Raw genomic sequence first — 26,820 nt, forward strand, 5'->3', positions numbered from 1 at the left:
AGGTCTCCAGCTGGCTGTTTTGGTTGGCTAGGTGCCAGTCCCAGGAGTCTTCACTAGTGCTTTGCCTATTTTCAGTGAAAGGAAGGCAGAAAAATGGCAGTTCTAAACTTGAAAAGATCACTGGACCCCCAAGTCCAGCATCCTGCTACGCATAACTATTTACCATTTGTGTAGCAGCCATCACTTTCTAGTCCTAAATGTGTTAACTGTTGGAGTTGCCACCCCTCTGCCTTGGGATACCACAGAAAAAGCTAACAGAGTTGTTGGTTGTGTCCCTTAATCCCAGCCCATCACGATTCCTATTTTTAATGAAGCAGCGTTCTTACAGAATGTCCTGTGTTAACCTTGGATATTGATTTACGGTGACTGTCACCTCCTCTTTCTCCGTGCCTTCATTGTTCATTCCTTTCTTATCCTCTGGCAAGATGAAATTATGGCTCCAATTTCACACGTATTAAGCAACACTTCATTACAGCTTCCTCCCCCCACTTCTCTTTTTGGTATCCTGTTTATGTTGTTTTACCCATAGGTTCAGAACTCTTCCTGACTTTCTTCTCTACTTTTTCCCCCACAGGGCTCTGGAGTTTCATAAACACCTGGCATTTCATTACTTGGTAGTAGATCTTTAACCTTTCACTTGAATGCTTAATGTGCTCTTTGGTTCCTGACCTATAGATGTAAAACATATTTTATTAAATTTTGAGAAGAGTGAAAAGACTAGTTAGATAAAAGACACAATTTTAGTTTGGTCAATTGTTGCTCACTGTTGCCCCCCACCCCCCATGTCATAACCAATAACTCTCCTAAAATATTTGTAAATAGGATTTAACAACTCAGAAGCACAAAGGCTTTAATTCATAAAAGCTTGCTGACATGTGCTTAAATTTGAGCACACAATAAAAATTAAACATGAGAGACATAGTTTTGTTCAATAGGGAACCAATTATAAACCACAAAAATGATGCAATTTATTACCATTAACTTTCCTTTCTTAGTGGAGTGGGAGCAGTTTCTTGACAATATTTTATCAACATTGTAAGTACTTAAAGTTTGCCTAAATTGCATTATATGAAGGATGGAATATGCCATAGATACTGGCAATATTTGACAAAAGGAAAAGATCTCCATGCAAATCAAACACTTAATTTTCACAAGCTGGATTTAACAATGGAGGAAAAATAAGCATTGCCAATAATGATGGCAAATCTTTAAACAATCAGTAAGTTGGAAAACAACCAAGGATTTGAAAGTGCTGTGGCACCAGGTTAGGTCAATGCCTTTTGTCCTTTGCTAATGATGTGTTTAGATTGTTCCCTCTTTACAAATAATTCACATGTCAACTCTTTCACAGTTAAAACACTGCACCTGTCTAGGAGAAGAAAGTGCCTTCAAAGCCTGCCTTCCCTCATTAATCAACATGTGAAAAAATGTTAGAGGTAAAGCTGGACTAATCATGGGTTAGATGCAACCCCTGAACAAATTGTGAGGGGGAAAAAAGGAAAATGAGGAACATTTGCTGAGAATTTACATTTGTCTTTGTTTCTCTATTGCTTGTCCTCACCATTTGCCTGGAAATAAAGATCACTCTGGGTTTTTGAGGCATTATTGTTACACATTACTTTCTTTCTCCTGTACTAGGGAAACAATCATTTAACTCTAACACAGCTGTAGAGTTAATTTGTTGTTTTTTTTGTGTTTTTGTTTTGTTTTGGTTTTGTTTGTTTGTTTATTTGTTTATTTGTTTTAACATATTTATTTATTTTCCAAGAAGCCACCAGGAAAATGAAGAACATTTGCTGGTACAATGTCATTATGGAGACACATGATTCCTGTTATTTTCAAGATGAAGATAACTTCTTATTCTAAAACTAAATTTCCCCCCCAGTAAATGCAAATCAAAGCAGAAATGTCACGTGCTGTATCTCAGTTCAGAGTTATTTCCACTCTCCCTCCCAGGAAACTGCTAAAAATATTAGTCTTAAGAATCTCAAGGTATTGGGGTTTAGGGGTGGAGGAGAAAGCCAGTGTGTCATATAATAAAATAAAAAGGAGTGAAAACATGAGAGCTATAAGTAGTCCCTAGGCTGCAGAATGAATCTCTTCTTATTTTTCCCACTCTCTTGATCTCTCATTAACCTAAGGATTCAAGCACTGAACTACTCTCCTGTACTAGAAGGTACTACTAGAAACTCAGTCTTTGGTGTATGTTCTCTTCCTTACTCAGCTCTCATCCAACTCTTAAATTTCAGGGCTGGCACTGAATCTGTGACCTTTTTTCACAACATGCTGCTGAACAGATGTTTGTAACAAAGAAAATCACTGTCATAAAACAAAAATCTCCAGCCACTAAAGGATATGTGAACTTATGTTTTGGATAACCAGAAAAAAATGTCTTCTCAGTCTGGGTAAAATGTGGAATGGAAACAACATCTTGCTCTGATGGGGGAACTAGGTCACAGTCTTATGCCTGGCAAGATGTCCTGTCCAAGAGCTGGTCAAACTCTCATACCTACCAAACCATCAGATGGCCTTTAAGCTGGGTCTGTCAGAAAAACACAGCCTGGGGCTGTGGGGCAGGAATATGGAAAGGATGAGAACCACTGAAGAAGAAACTGGAATGTCCTTCTGCCTTTGGGTGGATTTATTTTCACTCCCAGGTACAAATAGAGCAGGAAGGAGAGAGTTAAAAGTGAATCTGTCACTTCAGACCATTTGGCTTGTTCTGTCGCCTGCAAGGGGAGGTGGCAGCTTGGCAGATCTGGAGCCACAGGAGACTTCGGGTGAAGTGCAGCCTAAAGCAGGGGGGCTAATACTTGTCAGAGCCATGGAGAACCAAAACTAATGGCTTTGTAGGGAGCCATGCATTTGTTTTTTGCAGTCCTGACACCTTCTATATACATAACATAACACATAGGAATTTCTTGGAGAAATAAATATCTGGTTTAAGCTTCAGAAACCTCCAGCAGTTTACAACGTCCTTGGTTTTGGTTTTTTTTGTGTTCTTTTTTATGAACTCCAGCCACCAAAATGCTCTCCCTCATCTCAGTGACTAACCCTGCATGCACAGGAACAAACATGATCGATTGCGTGAGTAACACTAAACACAAAAGCACTAGATATTTGACTCCTGACCTTAAAACAGCCCCAAACTACAGGGAAATGTACTCCCACTGGCAGCAAAATGACCTGGTGACAGCTTCTGTACCACAGGAGATCCTGTCCCTCCCCACAGGTCGCTCTGCCTGGAAGTCACATTCTGAGCCATGACCCTGAGGGTGAAATGTCGAGGACATCCTGCTGGGTCAAACGCTTCCCATCTAGTCTGGATTTTGCCCTTTTCCGTCCCTCAGGAAGCTGTAGTACATGTCCTGGATGCTGCATAGCCATCGATTTGTAAAGCCAGGTTTAAAGACTTGCTGAGATATTACAGTTCCAGCCCTGGAACTAAAAGTCCGTAACCTAAGTTCCAGGTGCACGGAGTCATTTGCAAAGCATGGTATCGTCATCACAATAAGTTACACAGCTAAGACATGCACTAAAATAATGTACAGTGTTATTTGAGAAATCTGCTGCAGGAAGGGAGAGAGAGAGCAGAAAATATAATTGCAATGGGAAAAGTTATGGTAAGGCGTGGGCTGAGCAAAGATCAAACTACACACTATGACCACACTGTTTCTGCCACATATGGTATTTTTGTCAAATTGAAATACTTTGAAAATAAAATAAATTACTCTGCCTATCTTTGGATTTTATAGGAAGACCTCCAATTAGGCTCTAATGTCAATGAATTCATTTTCACTAAGTCAAATTAGAAAACCTGGAAATCTCAATTTCTGGATCCCAAAATTAACAAGAGATTAACATTCTAACCTCCTAATATCCTATTCTATTTAATAGGAGGAATGACTGTTTAATATCTCTCCTGACTTTGCCATTTATTTAAGCAGCCATATATAAAATTAGGAATTTAGCTTTAGGTGGATGCATTTCAAGATGTGACATTTCTAGATTAATATATTTATCTTAAAAAATAACCAGAAAAGCTTATTTTATATTTCCCCTTCTAAAAATATTATCTCCCAATATGATGGTTTGAGATGTTGAGCCTGACTTTGCTCAGAAAGAGTTAAAGTTCTTAGGACCTTGGAACTAACCTGGGTCAAAATACTAGAAATTCTGTCACTCTAAGAATTTTCTGACAGAAATCGAACAAAACTAATAGCTATACATTGTCTTTAAGTGCATCTGTGTTTATATAGACTGTTATCTTTAAAGACTGGTAAAAAAAAACAAACACAAAAACAAAACACTAACAAAACCACCCCAAGGAGTTGCAGAATATGTGCTCCAACTTCTATTTTATCAAAGCTAGATCACAGAAACACTGCTATGCCTTTAGGGACCATATGTGGTAAGAAGTTACTCACCTACTGTTAGTAGTCACAAAGTAGAAAATCTGTCTGCAGATTTCTCTTTCAAATTTTCTTCTAAATTTGCCTGAATGGTTAATCTAGCCTTTTAGCAAAGCTTTACTTTTCTCATACAGATGTCAGACTGTTTACACAGAGCAAGCCCAGTAAACATTGCAGTGGAAGGCTGCTAATGTGTGAAGATGGAATGCTGTGTGCTTGCTGGAGACTCAAATGCCATCACACACGTGCACACATTCCCTGACTCTCTCTCAATGTTCATATCCTTGGCACACTGGGTCAAGTTCTGCAGTATTGGGCATCATCCTACCTGGGTAACTGATATTTGGCTCAGAATAAGCAACAGGGGTCAGGTCACTGCCACAATAAACCTTTTGGAAATACAAAGCATGGCAAAAAATAGTATGGCCTGAAGTTAGGCTATGTGGTATAGGTTTAGCCTGCCCCGTGTTCAGATGTTGGCTTGACCTGCAGTATCTTAAAAGGTATCTTAAACTTAGCTTCCTGACCTTCAGAGGCATATCCAAACCTGTGATTTATGAGAAAATTAACTGATATTTTTTTCCTAAATTGATACAGATAGAACTTGGAAACACCCCTTCAAAAATGCTTTCAGATCTTAAGAATGTGACGCATTATGATACAGAAATATTACATACTTCAACCACCTGTGGCTGTGAACATCCTTGGCCTGCTGACAGGAAGGTCACTATTTTTTTTTCCAGTTACGGACTGTAATGGAGGTAAGAGGTAGCATTTCAAACGAGTGATCTCTTTGGTGTTTACTAGATGTAGTGGAAAGCACTTTGTCTATAGATAAATTAAGTTTTAATTGTCAGGAAAGGAAAGAATCTTTGCAAATCCAAAGCATGAGTAAAAGAAAGAGTGTAAATTAAAAGTACTGTAGCAAATATACAACCTTGTTAGGGTTTTTGGTATTATCTGGTGGAAAATCAAAAGTGCCTTATATCACCTTACTCTGGCTTTCTGGGACAAGACATATCTGGGATTGCAACTTGGGAACTACTGCCATGAGTCACATCTCACCCAGGGGTGATACTCTGATGGGTACCTACCCTGATCTGCATCTCCCCAGCCTTTAGAAAGAACCAGAACACTTTCTGCACTCAAGAAGTTGTATAGCATGAATTATCATTGAGAGTGGATGACTCATTAGGTGTTTGACAGTTCCTGTCATTGAAACTAATTTTTGTCTTGGATGAACATTTAACAAAAAAGCATCTCTAACACCTGGGACCAGCTCATTTGAAAGGACAGTTCTTTTCCCTTCCTCGTTGCCATGGTTGCCATCACAGCAGGACTTGGCCACACATGCAAAATCACTCATGTAAGAAAAAGGCTATGGAAACTCCTGAGGTTTGAAACTCACTCAAACCCAGTCCAAATCAGTCCCAGCACATTGACCTTTTGGGCATGTCAGAGGGCTCCTTTGTCACAAGCTCAGACAGGAACCAGCAGGAAATTGTGCAGAGGGTATGCAAGGACCTGGAAGATTCTCTAGGGCTTCTCCAGCAGTGAGGACCCCAAACTTGCCTCCTGCAGGAGTGAGGGGTCATCAAAAGTCTCAGTGCTTCCTATTCCAGACACAAGGTGCAATTCCTTGACATCTCTGCGTCAGCACATAGTGCCATTTAAGAAAAATTCTCAGACTCTACTAACAAGAAAAAAGCAAATAAAAACCTTTTTACTGCACAGACCATTCCTTCTCTGGGGAGAGATGGAGGGAAGCAGCAAGCCACACGTGCAATTCTTAACTACGCTGCTCAACATGATAAGGGAATGCAAATGGAACAGGGGTTTTATTAAAACAAAGGGGTTTGAACATACTTTTGCCTACAGAAGTGGTTGTTGCCTTAATTACTGGACAAAAGGGCTCTTTTTCCAGTACTTTGATTTTTTTACTCCTATTTAAAACCTATTTTATTTTTAATAGAATGAGCATGTAAGTCAAAATGAATATCTAAATCTGCTTATGACAGAGTGCAAATGGCTTCTCTCTTCCCCACTGTATGCCCCAAATTATGATACCAGAATGCTATGTGATACTTAAGGTGAGGCAAAGAAAAGTAAAATATCAACTAATCCCAATAACTCCTGCCTTTCAATGCTTAGCTGGATTCTCTATAGAGAAACTTTCCTTGATGACTATAACTTACCTCTTCTCGATGTTCTTCTCCAGAGCGCTGAATATACCACCTAATAGAGGCTTGCTGGGACTTAGGAATACATTCCAGAAAAGTTGAATTAAATTCAATGCCAAAAATCACCTTTTCATCAGCAGTTTCATGACTAATGCCTGGAAAGCAAACATGGTACAGGAGATTAACCCTGACCTGCTTTTTAAAGCAATGGGAAAATAGCCTGATTCAGAACAGATGCTATGAGAAAGAGTGAATTATAAAAAAGCAAAAGGAAACTTAACTTTTAGCTTAAACTATAACTATGAGGATTTAGAGGCGGCTGATAACCTTCCTTCAGTGCAACCGGTTTTTAAGGAGGTCAATAAAACCTATATCATGAGCTCGCTCCATTTTAAAGTTGGGGCTTTCGCCTTTGAGGAATTTAAAATCTGACCTGTATTTTTTCTTTAAGTAATGCAACTACTAAATCTGAGGTAAAGCTGCTAAAGGTAGATTGTACAGTCCAGTTTGTTCATCACAAACACTTTAAAGGAGTCACAGGACAAAAGTAAACTGAAGTTTACATTCCCTCAGTATAATTTGAAATCTTCTGTAGTATGTTTCAGACCAAACACTGAATAAGCCATGAGCAGATCTGGTCTCCTTTCTTGGCCTTCTGTAAACCTAAGCAAGTAATTTCTAAGCTCTGCATCTCTATTTCCCTTTCCAGTCTGTCTTATCTGTGTCTTATCTACCTTATCATCAGTCTAAAGCTGTTTCTTATGCCCTGCCAATAACAGAAATGTGAAAGCAGTGGTGTCTCCTAAATCAAAAGTTAGTTCAAAAGCAAAATGAACACAATTTTGGATTGTTTTTTCAGTATAGTAAGTACCTATATGAGGTCTTTAGAAATTCAAGCTCTCCATGTTAAATACTTTTCTTTTATTTCACTGTACCACTGAGATTTCAGTAGAGCCAAACAACTTCATGCAGCCAATGAAGTCTCTGGGAGAGAATCTGACACAGTGGAGTACTGAATTTAAATAGGTTTTTGGGCCATAATGTTATTAATTATGGCAAATGGCATAAATAAGCCAAGAGCCTGGAGTGCCACAGGTCAGCTTTGTGGTTTTATGGTGCACAGGGGTCATCCCCAGATGGATAAAATTTCTATTGGTGACGCTACATCAGGGCAAAGGATTAATACTAATTTCTGTACTAAGTCCTTTTACATTTGTTTAGTAAAGCCAACTCTTCCAGTATCTATTTATCCTTCCCAGAAAATGTGACATTGTCAGCCTTTCTGCTAGGGTTTCTTTAACCTTGAGCTTTGCACAGTCTCAGATACCATTGTTTGGAGAGCCATAATAAGCAGTGAGTGCACACATGTACAGTCAGAGCCTTCTGTACTGTGCAACAGAGTTAAGTCTTTGATCTTGTGGCAAGCAGCTCTGATTTCTGCAGCGACTCTCGTCGAGATCTGAGGCAGGCATCCAACACCACAGTGGCACAAAAATAACCAGAGATCAATGGAAAGTCGTGGCTCGTCCCAAATCAAATGTTCAGCACAGCAATACAATCAATACTGTTTTGACTGGGTTGTTCACTTTAATAAGTGGCTAGAAGAGCCCCAGACAAACCCGAGGTTGGTTTTGAATGCTTTTCATTTATTTTACGCTGCCGCAGAGATTGCCGTGCAACCGCAGGATTTCATACTGACAGTGCTTGCTGTCAGAGAAGTGCTGCCGTTGCCAAAGGAGCAAGCCAGACCTTTTGGCATTTGAAAAGAGGGTGTGGGAAAGGGAGGGGGGGAGCTGACAGGGAGTGAGGGGGTAGACTCTTGTTAATAACAGGAGCATTTAAGTAGCTGCAGGAAGGGGAAGGGGCTGGTTTGGCAGCTGGAGTTGGGCTTTGGGACTTGTGTCAAGTGTATGTGGTCAAGGGGGGGGAAGATGGCATGTTCCCCATTTGCCCTTTTGGGTTTCCTCGCGGGATTATCTCCCCTGTTTCTGAATGAAACATCACAAGTCCCAGTAGCTACTTGTAGGGACATGTGTGATGTTTTTGCATCACGGGCACCTCTCCCTGCCCTGGGTGAGTGCTGGGGAGCATCGCCCATAGGGCATGTGAGGGTTCCATCCCATGCCAGCTGTCCCTTATCAGTCCTGGCTCTGAAAATTTTAGTGCAGGAAGGGTAATATGTATGAAGTATGGGAAAGGCAATCACTTTAATGATGTTATTCTGTTGAGCTCAGCAAGTCTTCACACACAGAGACCCTTACAGCAAACTCTGTTGTCAAAATGACAAAAGACAAAGAAAGGTGCAAAACACTCACTGTCTTCCACATCCCAGCATTGTGCAACGGGGTCTCCATATTTGACATCTTGCCTTCTGGCTCGCCTATGGGAAAAGCATGCAAACTTGTAACACTTCAGGCATAATTGCTGGAATTCAACAACAAAATACAGAGGAGCTCAGCAGATGTGGACTCACATTGCTCCCACCCTACTGCTGACAATTACGGTCTTAACTAAAACCAGCCTCACCCTCAAAGCAGCATGTGGCCTAGAGAGATTTGTACAATTGACATCTAGAGAAGAGCCTGTGATTTGGGAAAACCACTGGGAGGGGAAAAAGAAAAAGCGAGAGAAAAAATTCTGCCTAGAACAAAAAGTATGCAATATAGTGACAGAAAGAACATCTAAACCTGCTGTAGGAGCATGGAGCACGGGTCTCCCGTTGGGGTGGACTGTCTTGGAAATACTTAAAAACATACTTAATGTTGTATCACATGGAAAAGATCTGAGATTCAAGAAATGATATTCAAAATTGTGCTTAGAATCAACCCAAGGTAATACTCACTAGTAAATCAAACACTAAAATAGAGAAAAAATAGAGAAAAATGTATGTTTTAGCTTGGTAACAAACAATTGACAAATCTGATTATCTTTCATATTTACAGATAGCAAAAATGCTTGAGACAATGGTCTGAGATGACCTGCTTCCTTCCAGTACTAACTTGCCTGCTAATCCCTGGGTGTGTTACTTAGATTTACTGTGATTTAGTGTAATTTCAGTGTAATAACATTAAAAGAAAAAAAAAATAAAATAAAATTCTTCCTCTCTGGATGATTGCATTTATCTCCCAAGAGCTACAAAAAAAAAAAAAAAAAAAAGTAATTTTTTGTTTTAGTAGAAGAATTGGAGACCCATGCAGGAACTGGTTCCTCCCTCAAAGCCACAGTGGAGATAACAGGAGTGGGACCTCCTATGTGCAGAGCAATGTCTCAGCAGGAGAACGGGTTCCTGAGGCCAAGCTGTCCACTGTGGTAAAAGCTGTAGACATGCTGGAAGCACAGGCTGCTACACAGAAGAAAAATATTCAAGTAACTGATCTACTGCAGGATTCCTAAGGCCAGTCACCCATCCTTTGTTTTGGAGCAACAGACTTCTGCCTTCCCACCAAACTGCACATCTGTTAAAAAGAATGGACCATCTATCTCCATGTCCCAGACCACCTCAGGCTTCAGCAAGCCTCATGTGTCACTAACTTTTCAGTGAGCCTGAACATTTGTTTTTCCCCTTTCATTTACGCTTCTCTGAATTTAGTTTGCTTTGGCTTTGGGGGAAAACACATAAAGTTCCTTGACACCATGACACGATAACCTATGAGTCATCAACTTCAATGGTTTGTCTGATTGCTTGGGTTCTAGCCCTATAACCTCTAAGGTAGAAAGCCTTGTTCCAGAGCCTGAACTCAGATTACAGCCCCTGACCTTCACTGCAGTGATTACTGTCAGGAAGGCTTCATCCAAAGGGGAATGAAGAGGCTGTGGAGGACCCTGTCTCAACAAGCAAGCTCAGACCTCTGGCTAAATCAGCCAAGAACTCCAAGAAACAGATCCAGCAACTAATATACTGCACTGCTAGAGCCTGCGTGCTCTGTCCTAGCTGGTGAGTACAGAAAGTTCAGATGAAGCTTCTTTCACTGTGAAAAACCTGCTCTGGATGTGGTAAAATCACGATACTTGAATCTCTGTCTCCCTCTCATGGCTAGACCTCAAATACAATTGATGAGAGTGACACTGACTCAAGTTGTGTGGGTTAGTTAAATCAGACAGAAGCAGCTTCTTCATTTAGATCAGGGAATTAAGAGTATTTTATTATTGACCACTCTGGGATTCTAGGTTAAATACCACTTTATAACTATGATGATGTCCTATGCAAAAAGCCAAAGCTTGAAAGTTCTTGCATCTTGGGCAGAGTCAGCCACAACCTGAAACTCCGTTTGAGTATTTCACACCTTAAAGCATTCAGCATAAAAAAGGAAAGTGATGGATTTATGATGTTAGCTGCACTAGCTGAGTTACTGTCATACACATTTAAACAAAGCTATGTGGTCTTCACAGCTCTTTGAGCAGAAATGTGAAACATGGCCAGACTATGATCAGATTTTAAGGCAAATGATATGCTAAGTAAAAAGGCAACAAGTTCTGATTGGGAACCTCTAAAATTCTTGCAAACAGCAAGATCTTTTACAGCATGTTGTATATTTCTTTTTCTTACCTTTTAGAAGTAGGAGCATATCTGGAACACGAGTTTCCATCCCAGGCACAGTATGGGTCTCTGGCAAGGCAGCAGTCTGCACAAGCCTTCCCATACGTGTGACATCTGTGCAGAGAGAGCTGAACCAATCCATCCCTGGAACCAATGTACAATTGTTGCTGCAAATCAGGCAAAACGAATGAATTAGGAGTGTTGTTCAAGTAGCCCATTTAAAAAGTTCCCTGCTTCAATGCCACACTTGCAGACTTTCAACCTTGCCCCAGATTTTACAAAACAAGATAGAATTCCTCCTTTGCCATTAAATATTTCTCAGGGCTCTGTGTGAACTGGCCAGTCCCCATCCATCCCTGACAACACGGCACGGAGGAAAGGGGACTACAGTCCTGGACAGACACCAGCACTCAACACCCTTACACCTCCAGATTTCTGCTGTAATAAAAAATCAGAAGCAAGCAATGAAAAGAATGGTTTAATACAAGTTTAAAAAAGAGTGGCTGGATAGTCATGACGTTAAGAATCTGGGAACTAGGGATGACCTTGCATGAATAAAACTTCATCTTCTGCTTCTGATCCTTAGGTAGTATGGGGATAATATTATTTCCCTCTCTCAACATGTGAGTAGATTGCCTGTTGAGACAAGGGTGGTCCAAGTGCTTGCTGTTGAGCCAGAGCTGGCTCATGCAGTACTTCCAGCTGGCTTGCCACCTTTTTCCAGGGGAGATGGAACCCAGCTGTGCTGTTCGTGCCTGAACGGCAAAATACCTCCTGCCGTGTGAAGGAGGCACATTGTGCCAGAGCTGCTCTGGTCACCTCTGTGGGACAGGGAAGGATGGCCCTGGTGTCACACTGCCTCCCGAATGTGTATGTATCCATCATAAAGCTCAGAGCTGCTATAAAGCCACTTCCCATCAGGAGATTCCCAGTTGGGATGGGCCCCTGTGACTGCAAGGATTGGACCACCCAGATTTTGAGTGCAATTTTAGATGAGGGGGACTGTTTTTCAGTCTGTGTGCACACAAATTTTAGTAGAATGAGTCCCTGATCTCTCTTGACTACTAATAAAAATAACAACAATAATAGTAATAATAATTTATTATTAGGTTGTAAAGGGAAAAGTATTTCTAGTGTCCGGAAAATGAACGTGCATTTGCTTCATTCACAAAACCCACTACCATATGACTAAAGATTTGTTTCCATTGCTAGCTTAGGTATACAAATTCCTGTTTGTAAGCAAATGTGAATTAGGCAAGCAAACAAGTTCAAACATATCTCCTTCTTTTCAGATACATTTTAAGAGTCACCCATGGAAAGCCTGGCCAGTAAATAACAGGCATCAACTGAAAACAACAAGCTAGATGTTCAGTGTAGCATATATCCTGCAGGAATTAAATGAATTTGTGATTACCTGCTTCTGAGAAATCTCCATGGTCGAGATAAATGAAGGGTGCTGAAAAATGAATTAGTAAGGTGTGTTAGTTTACATATTTCCTGGTCTTAATTAAAGAGTACATAACTTATCATAAAAAAGTAAATAAAATTACAGATCAATTTGCTTGATTTAAACAAATATTTAAAGCAAAACCCCAGAAATCATTAACTTCCTGCATCCAAAACCACCTCTCATAAATTGTCCCTGCTGCTTATGAAGAAACAGACTTTAATTCTTAGAGTTTGGCAATCCACCCCATCCTAGAGACTGGCACTGAGCCTTCACATCAACTTATGTTCTTATTAAACACTATTTGAAAGGCTTAATGGCATTTAAGGGATACATAGGCAGATCCTCTGCAACAGGATGCATTTCACTGTTATGAGATACAGCAAAATTTTTGCCGGTGACTGTTGTAAGAAGAGGATAAAGATTGAAGTATTATCAATTGCCTAATAGAAGATGATTAATTTAAGCCTATTGTTAATGCAGTCAGAGGAAATAAGGGATGTTTTTTCAGCCTTTCACCCCCTTCAATTTTCTGGATTCAAAAACATAGGGGTAACAGCTATAAATGTTAACAATAAAAAAGTGAAGGAATGTCTGCTGAGGAAGAAAAAAAATAACTTTTTTGTTTTAAATATGATATGGTACATTTGTCCTTGACGTTCAGTTTTAAGAATGCAGCAAATCAGTGCACATGCTGAAACTGCTGATTACTTGGCAGGCCACTAAGAAATCCTGGTATTTTCAGAGTGATATTTATAGTTGGTGTCCAAGACAGTAGGAAGAAGACATAGAGACCCTTTAAGTCAAAGTTTCATTACACACATGACATATCAAAAGGCATGTGAAGAAATACACTCTTCGAAATAATTATTAAAGTTCCTGTTCTTAGGCTTGGAAAACTCTGTTTCTAGGTGCCAGATTCATATATTTAATATGGGCAGAAGTTCTGGCTAAGACCTCATACAGTGCATGGGAGAGAGGATGTGTGAGAAAGTAATCAAAATACCAAGGATGCGGATAAAACTTGATGAAAAAGCAAGGTGAAAACTGAAGACCCATATAGAGTGGGAAGCAAGCAAAACAAGAATGCGAAAAATGAAAAAGCAGCTACTAAATGGAAAAGAAAATCAGTAGGGAAGACACAGGACTTCATTTTCCTACTGCAACAGTATGTTAATGTCAGCTCCCTCACCAGCAATGAGGTTAATCAAAAATTGTGCCCATGCAACAGAAAGGAGTTTTGGCCTTTTTACAAGCTGTGTTTATGAAGAAGTCATTGGTGTTAGTAGTGTTATAGTTACTTTTCTTCTTTATCACAAAATAAGAATAACAAAATCAAAATGCTCAAAAACATTGAGTCAGCACTGATAATCAAAACTGACTTTGTTTTACTTTCTATATTTTTTCAGCTCCCAAAGTTATTATTTTTAAAAAAATTATCTACATCTGTTCAACATTGTTTGTTTGCTTGTTTTAAAAATACAAATAATTGTACTAAAATAGTCCCAACACTGAGACAATAGAAAAATGTGCATTAAAAAGAAAATAATAAACATTAAAAATATAGGCTTATAGTAAGCTTGCAAACTAAAACAAAGCAGGGTGAGACTTTCTATGAGTTTGAAAAATCATGGTCTGTTTGGTTTTGGACTTTTTTCAATTGACTTACCCAAAGACTACCAAGGCATTTAAAAATTTATGGTGTCCCTCTGGAAACTTGAACTAGTTCCAGTAAACAACCAACAGGACAGATGAAGCCAATTTGGACCTCGAAGTCCCCTGAATAATATTTAATTGATATTGTGGCTGTTAACGCTTTACCTTGAATATCTGCAGTTCTTCCAGGACCACCTCCTCCTTAGTCCACTTCTCCTTTGTGATACTCACAACTTTCAGGACTGTGCCTATGTCTGAAAAAAATGTTAATGATGAAAAACAGTTATTTTTCAGTACTTATTTGTCACTTCATTCTTCATACCAACTTGATCTTAGATTTTTTTACTTTTTTTTTTTTTTTTTGTTAAGAATTCTTGCTGTAAACTTATGTGGCAACGAAAAACTCAAAATCTTTTTGGTCCTAAAGATAAAACTGATGCATCAACGATGAAGCCTTCAAAGAACATCTATCCCTATCTTCATCTATTTCTTTCTACATAGCACTATACAATATATTTATGGTTTTACTGTATGGTTGAGTCAACACAATTGTAGTCTGCGCCTGTCAGGGATGGTCTAATCCTTCTGCTACTTCACAGGCAAACACATATACATGAGAGCACATCCATGCTGCCAGCTAGAAGTTTATGCACATTTCCTTGAGCCAGAATTGAGGCCCATCTGACCCCCAAGAGACCCAGCTTACGGGGCTACATTGACAGATTTTTTTTTTCTATTTTTTATAGAATTAGTTTTCATCCCATATAGCACCTGAAAGAGGTTTCATTTTAATGTAGGGTGTTAAGCAATGAGCTCTTCCTTCTCTTTTTTTTTTTTTTTTTTTCATTTTAGGGAAATTTTTGAACAAAATCTCCAGTCTACATCAAGATCTCCACTTAATCATTACAGAAATTGCTTCTTTAGAGTAACCTAGAGAACTTATAAAAGATAAATCTATTTATTTATTTTAATGTGAATTCCTGCTTGGTGAAAAAAATAGCTGCTCATTTCATCTCAGACCAGTACACATCCATGAATCTTGAACGACTTTAAAAAGAATCCTTAAAACTTCTCAGGTGAAGTGGACTGGATGTTGAGATGTGCAACATGGAAATGACACAGCACAGCTTACTCCTAAGCACTCTGAATAACATTGAAATGATGAAAAATAATGCATTATAATGGAAAGAATGAGATTTGCATTCTTGTTTTCCCAGACTACTGAAGAACTTATTACCAATCAAAGCCAGAAGTATTTCAGTTTGCCTTATGCATCAGAGCTTTGGTTTGTTTGTTTGACGTAATTGCCAAAGCTTGCATATGCACAATTTGGTTGCATCAATAAGCTTCTGATCTGTTGCTGCTCAAAGTCTCCTGGGTTATTTGATGTATCTGTGTTCAGTCTCTCTAAAGAAGATAAAATAGAAGAAAAATGTGTTTTGGGAGAAGAAAACTCACTCTTAGGGACGGTACTGCAGATAAATAAATATCTGCATATTATGGAGTGCCACCTAGTGACTGCATGGAACATGCTGGCCTTGATTTATTAAAGAATTAACATTGGTGCTGGGTAGTAACAGTTAACCTGGGAGTATTTGACTTGCTGGTGTCTCAATATAATTTTACTCATATGACAAATTTTACAGTGAAGGATAGCAAACATCTGAAAGCAACCTCTGCAGCCATTAAAATAATATTTTGCACATTATAACTCGTGAATTTGTCTTTTCAGACAGCTAAGTTTTGAATTTCTTTTTCTCACTCTTATCAGAAGAAAATTAAGTTTTAGTGAGTACTCCCAAATCCTAGCCAGCTCACAGCTTGGGAGTGTGTTCTTTTGCCTTCTCCGTTGACTATATTAAAGATTGCATTCAGAAAACAACAAAGATTTTCTGTCATCACAGCTAGAGATTATTCCCAGCCCTCTCAGGCAGCACAGAAGCAAACAGCACTTTAAAATTCTTTTTTATGACAGTGTGATATTCTCTTTGAAATTGCTGTACTTGACTTGTGGGGATCACAGAGAGAGTCTCATACCATCTTTTTTTGGAAGACAAGAGTTGTGAGGGGAATTGGACTGAAAGACATAAATGGTGCAGGAGAGAGGCTATCTCTGGACTCACATGTGTGATAGCACAGCTGGAAGGCTCTTGAAGGCTGAGACAACCCACACTTTACAAGAGGCAATACTCTATGACAATCCACTCCTTCCCCAGCTCACTTCAGAATATCCATACTTATCAAACTACACTGTACGACACCAGATTTTCTTGTAGGTCAGATAAAATGCCGAGTAATCCAACAGCACTGGGGTAGAATTCACATAGAAATCTTAATTTCTCTGCAGCTTGTGGCAGTAGGTCATCCACTGCCATTGGACAAACCTTATCACCTCAATGTCCCTTAGTTTCACCTGCTCTGAAATGGGAGTAGCAGCAATGACCTTCTTATTAAAGCATTCAGATCTACCCATGAGAAGTGCTTTATAAGACCTATTACTAGTGAGAGAACATCAAACTGTGGATTAAGAACAAGAAATTCCAGTGGAGTAAGACTTTACATTGTTACTTCAAAAGTGTTATGATTAGATATATTAATGTTTCTCCGTGTACCGTGCTGCTGGGTGATTCTAAATTTAATCACTATGGTAAAAGTAGGCATTGTCCTTAAGGCATATAACTATCATAAAAATGTAAATAGATATGTAATTATCCACAAAAAATCTGCAAAGTAGGTTTCTTCCCTGACAGAGTAGTTTAACCTCTCTCTGTTCAATCCTGATCTTCTTGTTTGGAACTATTCATGTTGCTAAATTACATCTTTAAAAGAGTTTAAGTGAAATTGTTGCCTTAGGTTCAATTTTTCTTTCTTAGCTGTTTAATGTCATATAAGATTTAATGTTGAAGCACTATGTCATTACTGATAAAAGGAAGTACTCCTTGAAGTTATTAATGTGTTGTGGTTTTGTTTTTGTTTTATTTTGTTTTGTTTTGTTTTCTTTTAATTTGCTATTGATGTACTGCCAGAGGCAATCGTAGCCAGACTGCCATATAATGTAAAACCAGGTACTGAATGGTATTCAGAGGGCAAGTCCAAGCACTCTAACTCTTAAATGCTTTATCAGCTCGGGACCAGGAGGCATTAAAATCATAATAGTAACAATGTCTTGAGCTGATAAATTAATTTATTCTTAGCATTTACATGAAGATTTGGCACAGAATCAGGAGCATTCAAATGCTTCCTGAAGCTGCACGCATAGGAAAAGTTTGTTAATCAACAAGTTTCTTCAGGACCTGCGGGAGTAGAAGTGTTCTTAAAAGGTATGGTTTCTGCAGAATGATAGTGCAAGTCCTCTCTCATACCTGTTCCTAGGAAAATAACATCATATTGCCCATCCTCTGCCATGACGTGGTCCACCACAATCTGAGTCAGACGATAGTCCACATTGATTCGAGTGAATACTGGTCCTCCCGTCACTGGATAAACGGATTTGTACATCAGTGGATGGCGTTTAATGAAGCTAATGACTTCGTCGGGAAAGTCTCTGGTAGACTTTATGAGAGGATCATAGGTTTTGCTTGGACACTGAATGAAAGAGAGAGAACAAATAAGAATATTAGGAAAGAAGTACAAGTAATCTGCACATTTCTTTCTGTAGTAGAAAAGCTGCCTGGTCCAGATCAGCTGTATTGGCTTGTAAAGCACATTTTTCAGTGGCTGGTAATTTGATTCTCAATTGAAAAATTTCAGTGTTGATTTGAAAGCATGGGAGAACACTGGCAGTGTGTGCTTCTCTGGTTCTTCAAATGTTTGTTTTCTCCCTCATTTTTCCACTCTCTCCTCTTTTCATTTTTACCTCTCTTCAAAAGCTCTTTCCCTACATCTTCATTTTTCCTTTATTTTGCTCTTGCCTATTCTCCTTTACCTTTTAAAACCACCAAAAACTGCTAATTTTTTTCAGCTCACTCATTTGTACTACCACTCAGAAATACAAATCTTCTGTTCCTTTTAGTTATATGCCCACAGCTGCAACTACCTATAGATTCACACAAGCTTTGAAAAAAAGAAAAAATGTATAGGCTTTTCTTCTTTCTCAGCGAGAGATTTTGATAGCCTGAATTAAAACTTAGAGGAGAGATGAGCTTCCTTAGCTTCTCTAACATACTCAGGAAAAGAAGGAAACATTAGAAATGAGAAATTGTCTCTTCAAAGCTGGATAAACATTGAATTAATTAATATTTATTGCACTAACATATCTGTAAACACAAACTACTGAAAGCTACACAATTTATTTTTTTTAGTTTTAACACCAAATCATCTCTAAGATCAGTATTAAGGCATGTCTTAATATTCACATCATTATCAATGATAATGAAAATACATTATTGACGTTCATGCTGTATATTCATTACTGTGATACACTTAGAACATTTTTAACCATATTTTTGAGCCAGCATAATTTGGTCATAAACAATCCAATAATGTAGGAAAACACTGAATTTTTATTTAAATATTTAGAAACTTTTATATAATGCTATAATAGATGTCATAAGTATAAGCCACTTCGCAAAGTTGGTCTTGTGAATAAGTCACAAATTAAATCCATATTCAAGTAGAAATCAAGCTTTCTGTGAGAACACTTGTGAAGCTAGTAAGAAATCGAGTTGCTCAGTGATTTTTCTCATCCCAAAGAAGCACTTGGTCATCATTACTTTATTTTTTGAAAGCACTGCTTTAAAATCAGAGTAATTCTCATGATGGGCTCAGTCCATCTGTGACAAATTTTACCTCCTCATTCCCTGCCCCTATCATGAATGCTTTATCACACTGGATATTTTACAAAGACAAGGAAATCAAGTTTGGAGTGAAGGAGACCCGTCATGCTGTCTAGCTTCCATTTCAGGGCACAGGTACCAACATACAGTTACATTTGCCCCATGCTGACCAAACTAGCGCAGGTATCAGTATAATGACTTTCAACAGCAAGTCTAGAGTGCCCTCCGGTGGCCAACAGTGCAGAATCGCAACTATTTAAAGGGCAGGATCTACTCACAGGTCAAAGTTCTTCTGCTTTTTGTATTTCCGCTCCTCTTATAGAAGCTCAATTTCTGCCCTGTTGATGCAAAGAGCCAGAACTGGGCAAGAGCAGCACCAGAATGCTGCCATGTTAGGCTAATGGCTTGATTAGTCTAGGGAGATACACTCAGAGTTATTGTGGCAGAAGGCCCCTAGTTAATGCTTTAACTACGTTCATTTTTCCAGACTGAAACATCCACATCTATCTTTTTTCTTGTCTGTGTAATCAGATGCCATAACTTTTCAGTGAACTGAACCTCCTATACCTCTCGTTTATTTTTCTTCTAATAAAGGCAGATTCTCCAGCTGCCAGATGACCCCTGCAGCTCATTATTTCTCAGAAGTTACTTTCCTTATTCATCCATGTGACTGAAACTCCTGTCCAGGCCCACAGTTCGGCTGCTGCAGCATCCTTTTCTCTGGCTTTGAACAGCACATCCTGTTCTGGTCCAGAGCTCTGCTACAGTGATCACTCCCTCAGACACTTCTCCAGTGTTGGTAATTTACTGCTGGGGTTGGTTCCCACCTCTGTTAGACTGACAAACTAATCAATTCAGCTGTTTTTTTGGTTTACACAAAATAAGCCGTCTCTCACATGTCTTGCTTGAAGACCACCCACAAACCTACCTGCAAGGTCAGGCATGTTGATGACCCATCATCTCTCACGCTCATCCTTCTCAGTTTTCCTTTTCCTAGCTATTTGTATCTTCCATCCCTTTACGCTTAGTATCTGATCTTCATCTGAGAAAGCTTCTTTTGAATGGGAAGGCATCTAGATGTGTTATGGGTGCACTACAAATCCTGGCTAATAAGACAACTAACTGGAAACACTATTCCAATAGGTGACATCCTTTTACATATAAACTGTTAATTGCTTCAACTTTTTATCCAAGTAATCCCTGTGTTCCCTGACAGGTGGAGCCATAACACAGTCTATGAAGAAAGAAATATGAATAAATAGTGCCTTTGTAGTCTGCCAGGAGAAAGTTTTGTGGTGAAGTTGCTCTGCAATCCTCCTTCATGGCCAATTTAGATAGAGAACACTTTAGTTCATGTTCCCAAATCTCCGCTTTGACACATATTCAATCTATGGTGCTAGTTAAGGGCTTGTGGTTAGGATTTGCTTCACTATGTAAAGTTTTTTAAAACATTTGACTTAGGAAGAACACACACAGCACGCAAGGGCTGAGCATGTCCCTCCTCCATTGCTCCTAAACTCCCTTCTCATGGCTGAAAGCTCCATCCACTAGCAGTGAACACATTCCCACAGGTCAGGACCAGCCTCAACTCTTTTCTCCCTTGGATTTCCACTGCCCTTTCTCTGCTTGGGCTGAGAGATGCACACAGCTAAAAAGGGGATGTATCCTCCACCCAGTGGGTACAGGCATTATGTACCCATGCCTAAGGATGAATTCTTCATGCAGTAAATACATCTAATACAATGCAGTATAATTTTAATCACATACAGTTCTATATGAACATGCACCTGTATAAATACCCTAAATGCAAAGACAATAGCAACTAGTTAAGCAAAAAAATTCTGACTGAGGATAACATTCTCAAAGTATCAGAGACTACCCGTATGCTGGGAAATAGAACAGGTTAGTGAAGCACCAATCAGCTGACATTCTACATTCACTCCTATGGCCACATCGAAAATGCCTGTTGGGGGCAGTTCCTCGTCTACCTTAGACCCCAAACACTGTCACAGCACTGACTGGGAGGGTGCCAGATGAAGCAGGCATAAACTATGGCAAAGCCTGTACTAGCATAAAACAGTACAGTGACTGTGGGTCTGCACTTGAATCTGACCACTGGTTTTGTTTAATAGAGATGTAGCCTAAGTGATTTAAGAGACTCGAACTTATTTCTAGTCCTTGCTTGGACCGACCAATTTTTATGTAAGTGCCTACTTGCTTAGCATAGTTTCAATACATAAGAGTTAAGCCTGTGCATCCTTATCTTCATAAACACACTGGAATTGTTTACTGAAAATAAGTCTTAGGCTTCTGAATCACTTAAAAGATTTTGAAAACTTCTCCATGGACAGTAAACCCGTGCCAGTTTGAGCTGAGATATATTCCAGGGCATATTCAGTCATTTTATTTCAATATACAATTTAGTGTACAGCTGTGAAAGAACTGACAAGAAAGCTAAGGTGGATTTGTATTATTGTCTTGTGATAACTGCTCAAGGACATCCCTCGAAAATACAGTTTAATAAAAAAAAAAAAAAAAAGAATAAAAAATGAAAGTCCTATTGAAAGAAAAAAAAAAAGTTAAAAAATGTTTAATAGGAAACATGATGTATTGCAGGGAGTTATCCCTAGGGGGTTTATGGTAGCATTTCTGTAAGAGCTTGACCCTCTGTCTTGCTGAGTATGATCTTTGACATTCTATTTTCTGATATGTTTTCAAAAACTGAAGTCTTTACAAGGTTGCAGCATTGAAGTGGGCTGTAGTCATCTTGTTTTTTTAAGAGAACAATATCAGTTAAATAATTTCACAAAGGAATACATGCTTTTGTATTATATAGAAAAAGAGACTACAGAAAAGTGTGATAAAAAAAAAAAGAAAAAAAATAAGACAATTTAGATTTTAGACTTTGTGGTCAAAAGATAAAATGAATCGTAATACAGGAGAAATTATTCATACAGCACAATAAATACACAGAAACCGAATCACATGCACACTTGCTACATGAGCAGTCCTTCAGGAATTATCGTTTCTCCTTACCTTTAGAATAACCAAGGCCTGAGCCTTTGTCACTTATACCAGAATCAGACCTCAAAAACTCTACTGATTTCAAAAGCATGCTTGTCTTTGCAGGGGCTGTTTGTTAGAATCGATAGATAGAAACACATGTGCTTTAGTTGTCTTTCGATTAAGATTTTGCATCAATTTATTCTATACATAATGAGAAATAAATTTATTTCTTCACTTCCTCCAACCATGCAATAACTCTCTTCCCCCTTCACAGAGTACTAGATGTAGATTTTTCCATATATGTGCATTTTCTGTGGTTCATGTTCTCACCCACTACTCTGAGTACAGTCCACATCTTCCGGAAATTCAATGATTCAATGATTACTCCCCTTATTCACTACTCAATACCAGAAGTTCATTTCTACGTAAAAAATTGGAGTAACCCCACAGATCTTAAAGATGTCCTAGATGTATGCCAAAAATGCATCAACAGAGGAAGATGAGAGACATGACATCACTTACTGGAAACTGCTAGGATAAAGTATCTACTGATATGAAACTACAAAGTTGTTACAGTAATCCAAAAGGCCCAAACCTTACCATGCATGATATAGGGAAATCTCTGCCAGCTTGTGCAGCTAATTTAGTAGAAACAAGGACTAAAGGTCTGATCCAAAGATCTGTTTGAGTCAACAGTGGGCTTTGGATCCCATCCTAAGACAGCATGACCACCAAGAACAGCTGAGCAGGTGTGACCCTGTTATGCTTGGCCAAGGGAGCTACTTTCAGAGGCTTCACTCACTGTGGCATGATGGATGGAACATGGTAATGAAAAATTCATTTTGGCCACCCTTTGGCAAAGTCCTCAGGCAGCTGTTTAAAGCTGAGTCCACCCATAGCTGCAGAACAATTCCTGTAGGCTTGTGCTTCCTTTCATAGCAATCAATAGGATGTCTGATGATAAAGGCTTCATGGCCAAGTGTGTGAGTGAAGCAGCCTTTCACCTCTGAAAATGTGAGTTCACATCCTGTTCCATGTCTCGTGACAATGATATCGGTGTTCTCTGCCCAGTTCACAAGGGACATTTATTCACATCATCAGCACCAGATGCTGTCTCAGATATGTGACATCTCACACAGGAGACAATAAGAGATTTGCATTTATATCATATGTCATAGAAGTGGCTTGGATTACTTCAATAGTTACAGTTTTTCCAGTGCCTTCTGTGTCAGCTGGATTTGACAATAATCGCCCTGGCCTAAGTCCTAATCCCAGAATATCTGCAAAGATGCCTTTTCATTCTCTCACCTTGTATTTGTATCAAAATGTAGCCAGGAGGTGGTAAATTAAGGCTAATCTTTCTCAAATAAAAGCGAATGCACACTAACTTAGCAATACTGCACACATGTAAGCTTTTCTCATATTTTCACTTGTTTTATTAAATTTGCAGCTTAACAGAGTGCTGGATGTGTAGATCTCACACAATAACAAGATATACAGTGTGACTGTGTTAACATTATGTGAGAAATCTGGCCAAGATTTTCAAAAGCTGGCACCAGAATTAGGCTCCTAAATTAACCTCCAATATGCCAAAATGTATATAGTGCCCCACACCTTTCAGTTAAGTCAGTAACAGCTGTTGGATCTAACACCTATTAAAATTGTGACAATTATTTGGGACCCTACCTATAAGGTATGTAAAAAAATACCCTTTTCATTTAACAATGCATCTTTAGTTCAGCAGCATTGTTGTCTACTGATAATTTTGAAACAGAAGGCTGTTTTGTGTGAGCTTCAAAAGGGTTTCTATTTCAAGTGTGTTAAAAATCACAGTTTAAAAGTAACTTGTCACATTAAGCCTTAGACCCATTTAACAATTATATTCAAACACCCATAGGCTACAACAGGGACTTGATAATATTGAGTGCAGTAGGCATCTTCTTGGTGGATTTTGAAATATTCAGGCTTGGAATTTTTATGTATTTCACAAGGAGAACTAAGTACCACACCAGCAAGTCACTCTCTTGGGAGCATCTGAGCAGTGCCAGAGGCCTGGAACAGTCTGACCAGGGAGGTTGTGGAGTCATCTTCTCTGGAGATATTCAAAACCCACCTGGACATGTTCCTGTGTGATCTGCTCTGGTGAACGTCCTTTAGCAGGTGGGTTGGACTAGATGATCTCCAGAGGTCCCTTCCAACCCTAATCATACTGTGATTCTGTGATCTGAAGTAAACAGCATGAAACATAAAGGAAAGAAATATTTCTTAAATGTCTCCCATATTGGGGAATCAGCTGTCTTAGTCTGGGCTTCCTTCCTGGGGAACAGGTCCCTCTGTCCCAGGCATGTGGACCAGAGCCACCTGGGAGCTCTTTCCTGTTGAAGGTGTTTCACTTTTTGTGGGATAATTACCTCTCAGCCTAGCCAAAAGTAGTAGGAAAGTTGCTCAGATGTTAACCTGGAAGAAAATCTCCTCTTAAAAGCTCTCTATATTAAGTGCTGTAGGTACTGGAACACCAGACCTGGCCTTAGAGGGAGTAAATTAATCACATGATCCTTTCCTCCGAACCTCTCAGTGAACAAATATTTAACTAGCAAGGAGACATGGCATTCTCCTACAACGTAATGTAAATTATTCCAAGCTCTAAATAACTTCCCTTATCACTGATCTTTCAAGAAAAATCAGAGAAACAGAAGAATTAACTTCAATTAGTCACTCTTGTGTTAAATGAGGACCCTCTTCCCAACAAATTGAACTTTATTTGTATAAGTTTACAGAAAAATGCGAAGTCTGAGTCCTGAGGGGTTAAAATGTGACACCAAGGACTGGTATGAGCTTCCAGGATGCCCAGAAGTACTTTAGAAAATGGGCTACCTATAGGTTTACAATCTTCTGTGGATTAGATGACAACTAAGAGATGGCTCTAAGGGCTTAGGCACTTATGTGTCATTGGAGATTCAACCATGCACTATTCTGAAGACGAAAACTGGGTTCCTGAATGGCCTAAAGAGTCTGTTTAGAGCTGCACAATGCATTTTGCATACGGATATGTCTGCAAAAAGCCTTATTGTTTCTCTACAGCCTGAATTGGTTGTGCCAGAAGGACTGGACACTCAGAAGGAAGACTTCCATGCTAACCTTGGAGCTATTCAGAACAAGCCTGGAAGAGGGTAGCAGAGAGGGGAATGAGTCAGGTTCTGCAGGAGGCAAACAGTGCAAATTTCAAATGGAATCAACCTCACTCCGTCCCCACTACAAAAAGTAGAAACAAAACAAAGTCCCTACAAATAAATTGAAGTCCCTATTTTTATATTTTTTAAGATAGGGTTTGCATCCCACTAGATATGCGAGATTCATTTGACATTGTTCCAGTGTTTGTCGCAATTATTTTGTATTATTTTTCCATTTTAAACACTTGTGGTTTTGACAAAAAAGACTGAGACAAAAGAACATTAATTTGAGACTAACTGGGCTGAGATCAGCTAGGTGAGTGAACTTGACTTTGCAGGTGGCACTTTGCAATTCCCTGATGACCTCTGCCAGCAGGAAAGGTGACTGGGTTTCAAAAGGCTGCTATGAACTGAGGGGTGATTCATGTTGCGGAAAACAGGTTGGTAAGTAAGAGGAGGTGGAGGAGGCTTTCTCAGGAAAATAAACACATAATGTGAAACATTTCACTTAATTAAGCAGCCCCATTTACAGTGTTGAGATCAAAGGACAGAGGAATTGGAGAAGCAAAGAATGCAGTCTGTTCCATAAAAGATCAGGTGGAAGAGGAAGATAAGTTTGAAATTAACAAGGGAAACCTGTGCAACCTCAATGTTTTATGAACACATTTATTAAAGCAGCAAAGCTAACCAGACAGGAGTACAGGGGGAGGTTTTTTGGCAGACACTATTTCTCTGTGGCTCAGCCAAGTCCCAATGGGATGGACATGACATCTTGAGCAGCCTGTGCACTTGATGAGCGGAAGAAATAAAGGAAGAGGTTTCATTGAAGAAAGGAAGAAAAAACAATATATAGAGAAAAAGATGGAAAACATCACAGTAGAATCTGAGGGCTTGTAAAGGAAAAAAAAAAATCAGAAGCTTGGGGCCATATTCAGGTTTAATTGAAAAGAGGTGAGACATTCTTCAAATGGACAAAAGTAATATGCTGAGTTGTTTCTTCTTGGAGCAAAAAAGTGACTTAAACTGCAAGAATCTTACTTTACTGATGCAGAGCTTTGTTCAGAACCTTTGGCAGATCAGTTAGTAAAATATCCAGATATATAAAAAATATTTGCTGTTACCTTGGGTAGCAGTTACTGTCCTATGTTGTGTAGTAGATCAGCCTGTTAGTTTGCATCTTTAAACACTGACATTTCTCTGAAAATCTGATCTCAGTTATGTTTACTCATCATCAATGAAATGAGGATGACTCCTTTGTAAGCCGTCAGAATTTCCAAATGGGCACTGTGAGTTGCTCTGATACTGCAATTGTTACAGCTAAATAAATAGGCTAGATTTTCTTTTTTCTCCTAATTCACTGAAAATCTTGTTCAAATTCCTTCTGTGATTACTGGGAGGGCATTATGAAAACACTGTTTCAGAATACAGAACACTCTTTAAAGAAAGCCCTTGATGATTTTTTATCAATGGATAATTTCCTCAGTGAAACCCTAAGACACTAGAAGAAAACTGAATTTGTTATTTGGGGACAGCTGCAGATATGCAAGTCCAATTTTTAAAGAGCTAAAGAAGACAAAGCAGAAGCTCTGTCAGTTTTCAAAGCTGCAGGGTTTTTCTTTTTTTTTTTTTTTTTTTTT

General features: G+C 39.0%; 1 protein-coding gene across 4 annotated transcripts in view; it reads right to left on the reverse strand.

Moving 5' to 3' along the window:
- SEMA3D (semaphorin 3D) overlaps positions 1–26,820 on the reverse strand; it is a 139,181-nt gene that overhangs the window by 4,657 nt on the left and 107,704 nt on the right. For all 4 annotated transcript variants that reach the window (XM_021300628.2, XM_005512063.3, XM_021300627.2 and 1 more), the window contains exons 12-17: positions 17,595–17,817; positions 14,398–14,486; positions 12,544–12,585; positions 11,139–11,296; positions 8,908–8,972; positions 6,608–6,747 (exon numbers count right to left, since the gene is read on the reverse strand). In XM_021300628.2, the coding sequence (XP_021156303.1) occupies positions 6,608–6,747; positions 8,908–8,972; positions 11,139–11,296; positions 12,544–12,585; positions 14,398–14,486; positions 17,595–17,817 (717 nt within the window). The remainder of the gene's footprint in view (positions 1–6,607; positions 6,748–8,907; positions 8,973–11,138; positions 11,297–12,543; positions 12,586–14,397; positions 14,487–17,594; positions 17,818–26,820) is intronic.

This window comes from Columba livia, chromosome 1 (assembly GCF_036013475.1).
Source record: "Columba livia isolate bColLiv1 breed racing homer chromosome 1, bColLiv1.pat.W.v2, whole genome shotgun sequence".
NCBI classification, from domain to species: domain Eukaryota; kingdom Metazoa; phylum Chordata; class Aves; order Columbiformes; family Columbidae; genus Columba; species Columba livia.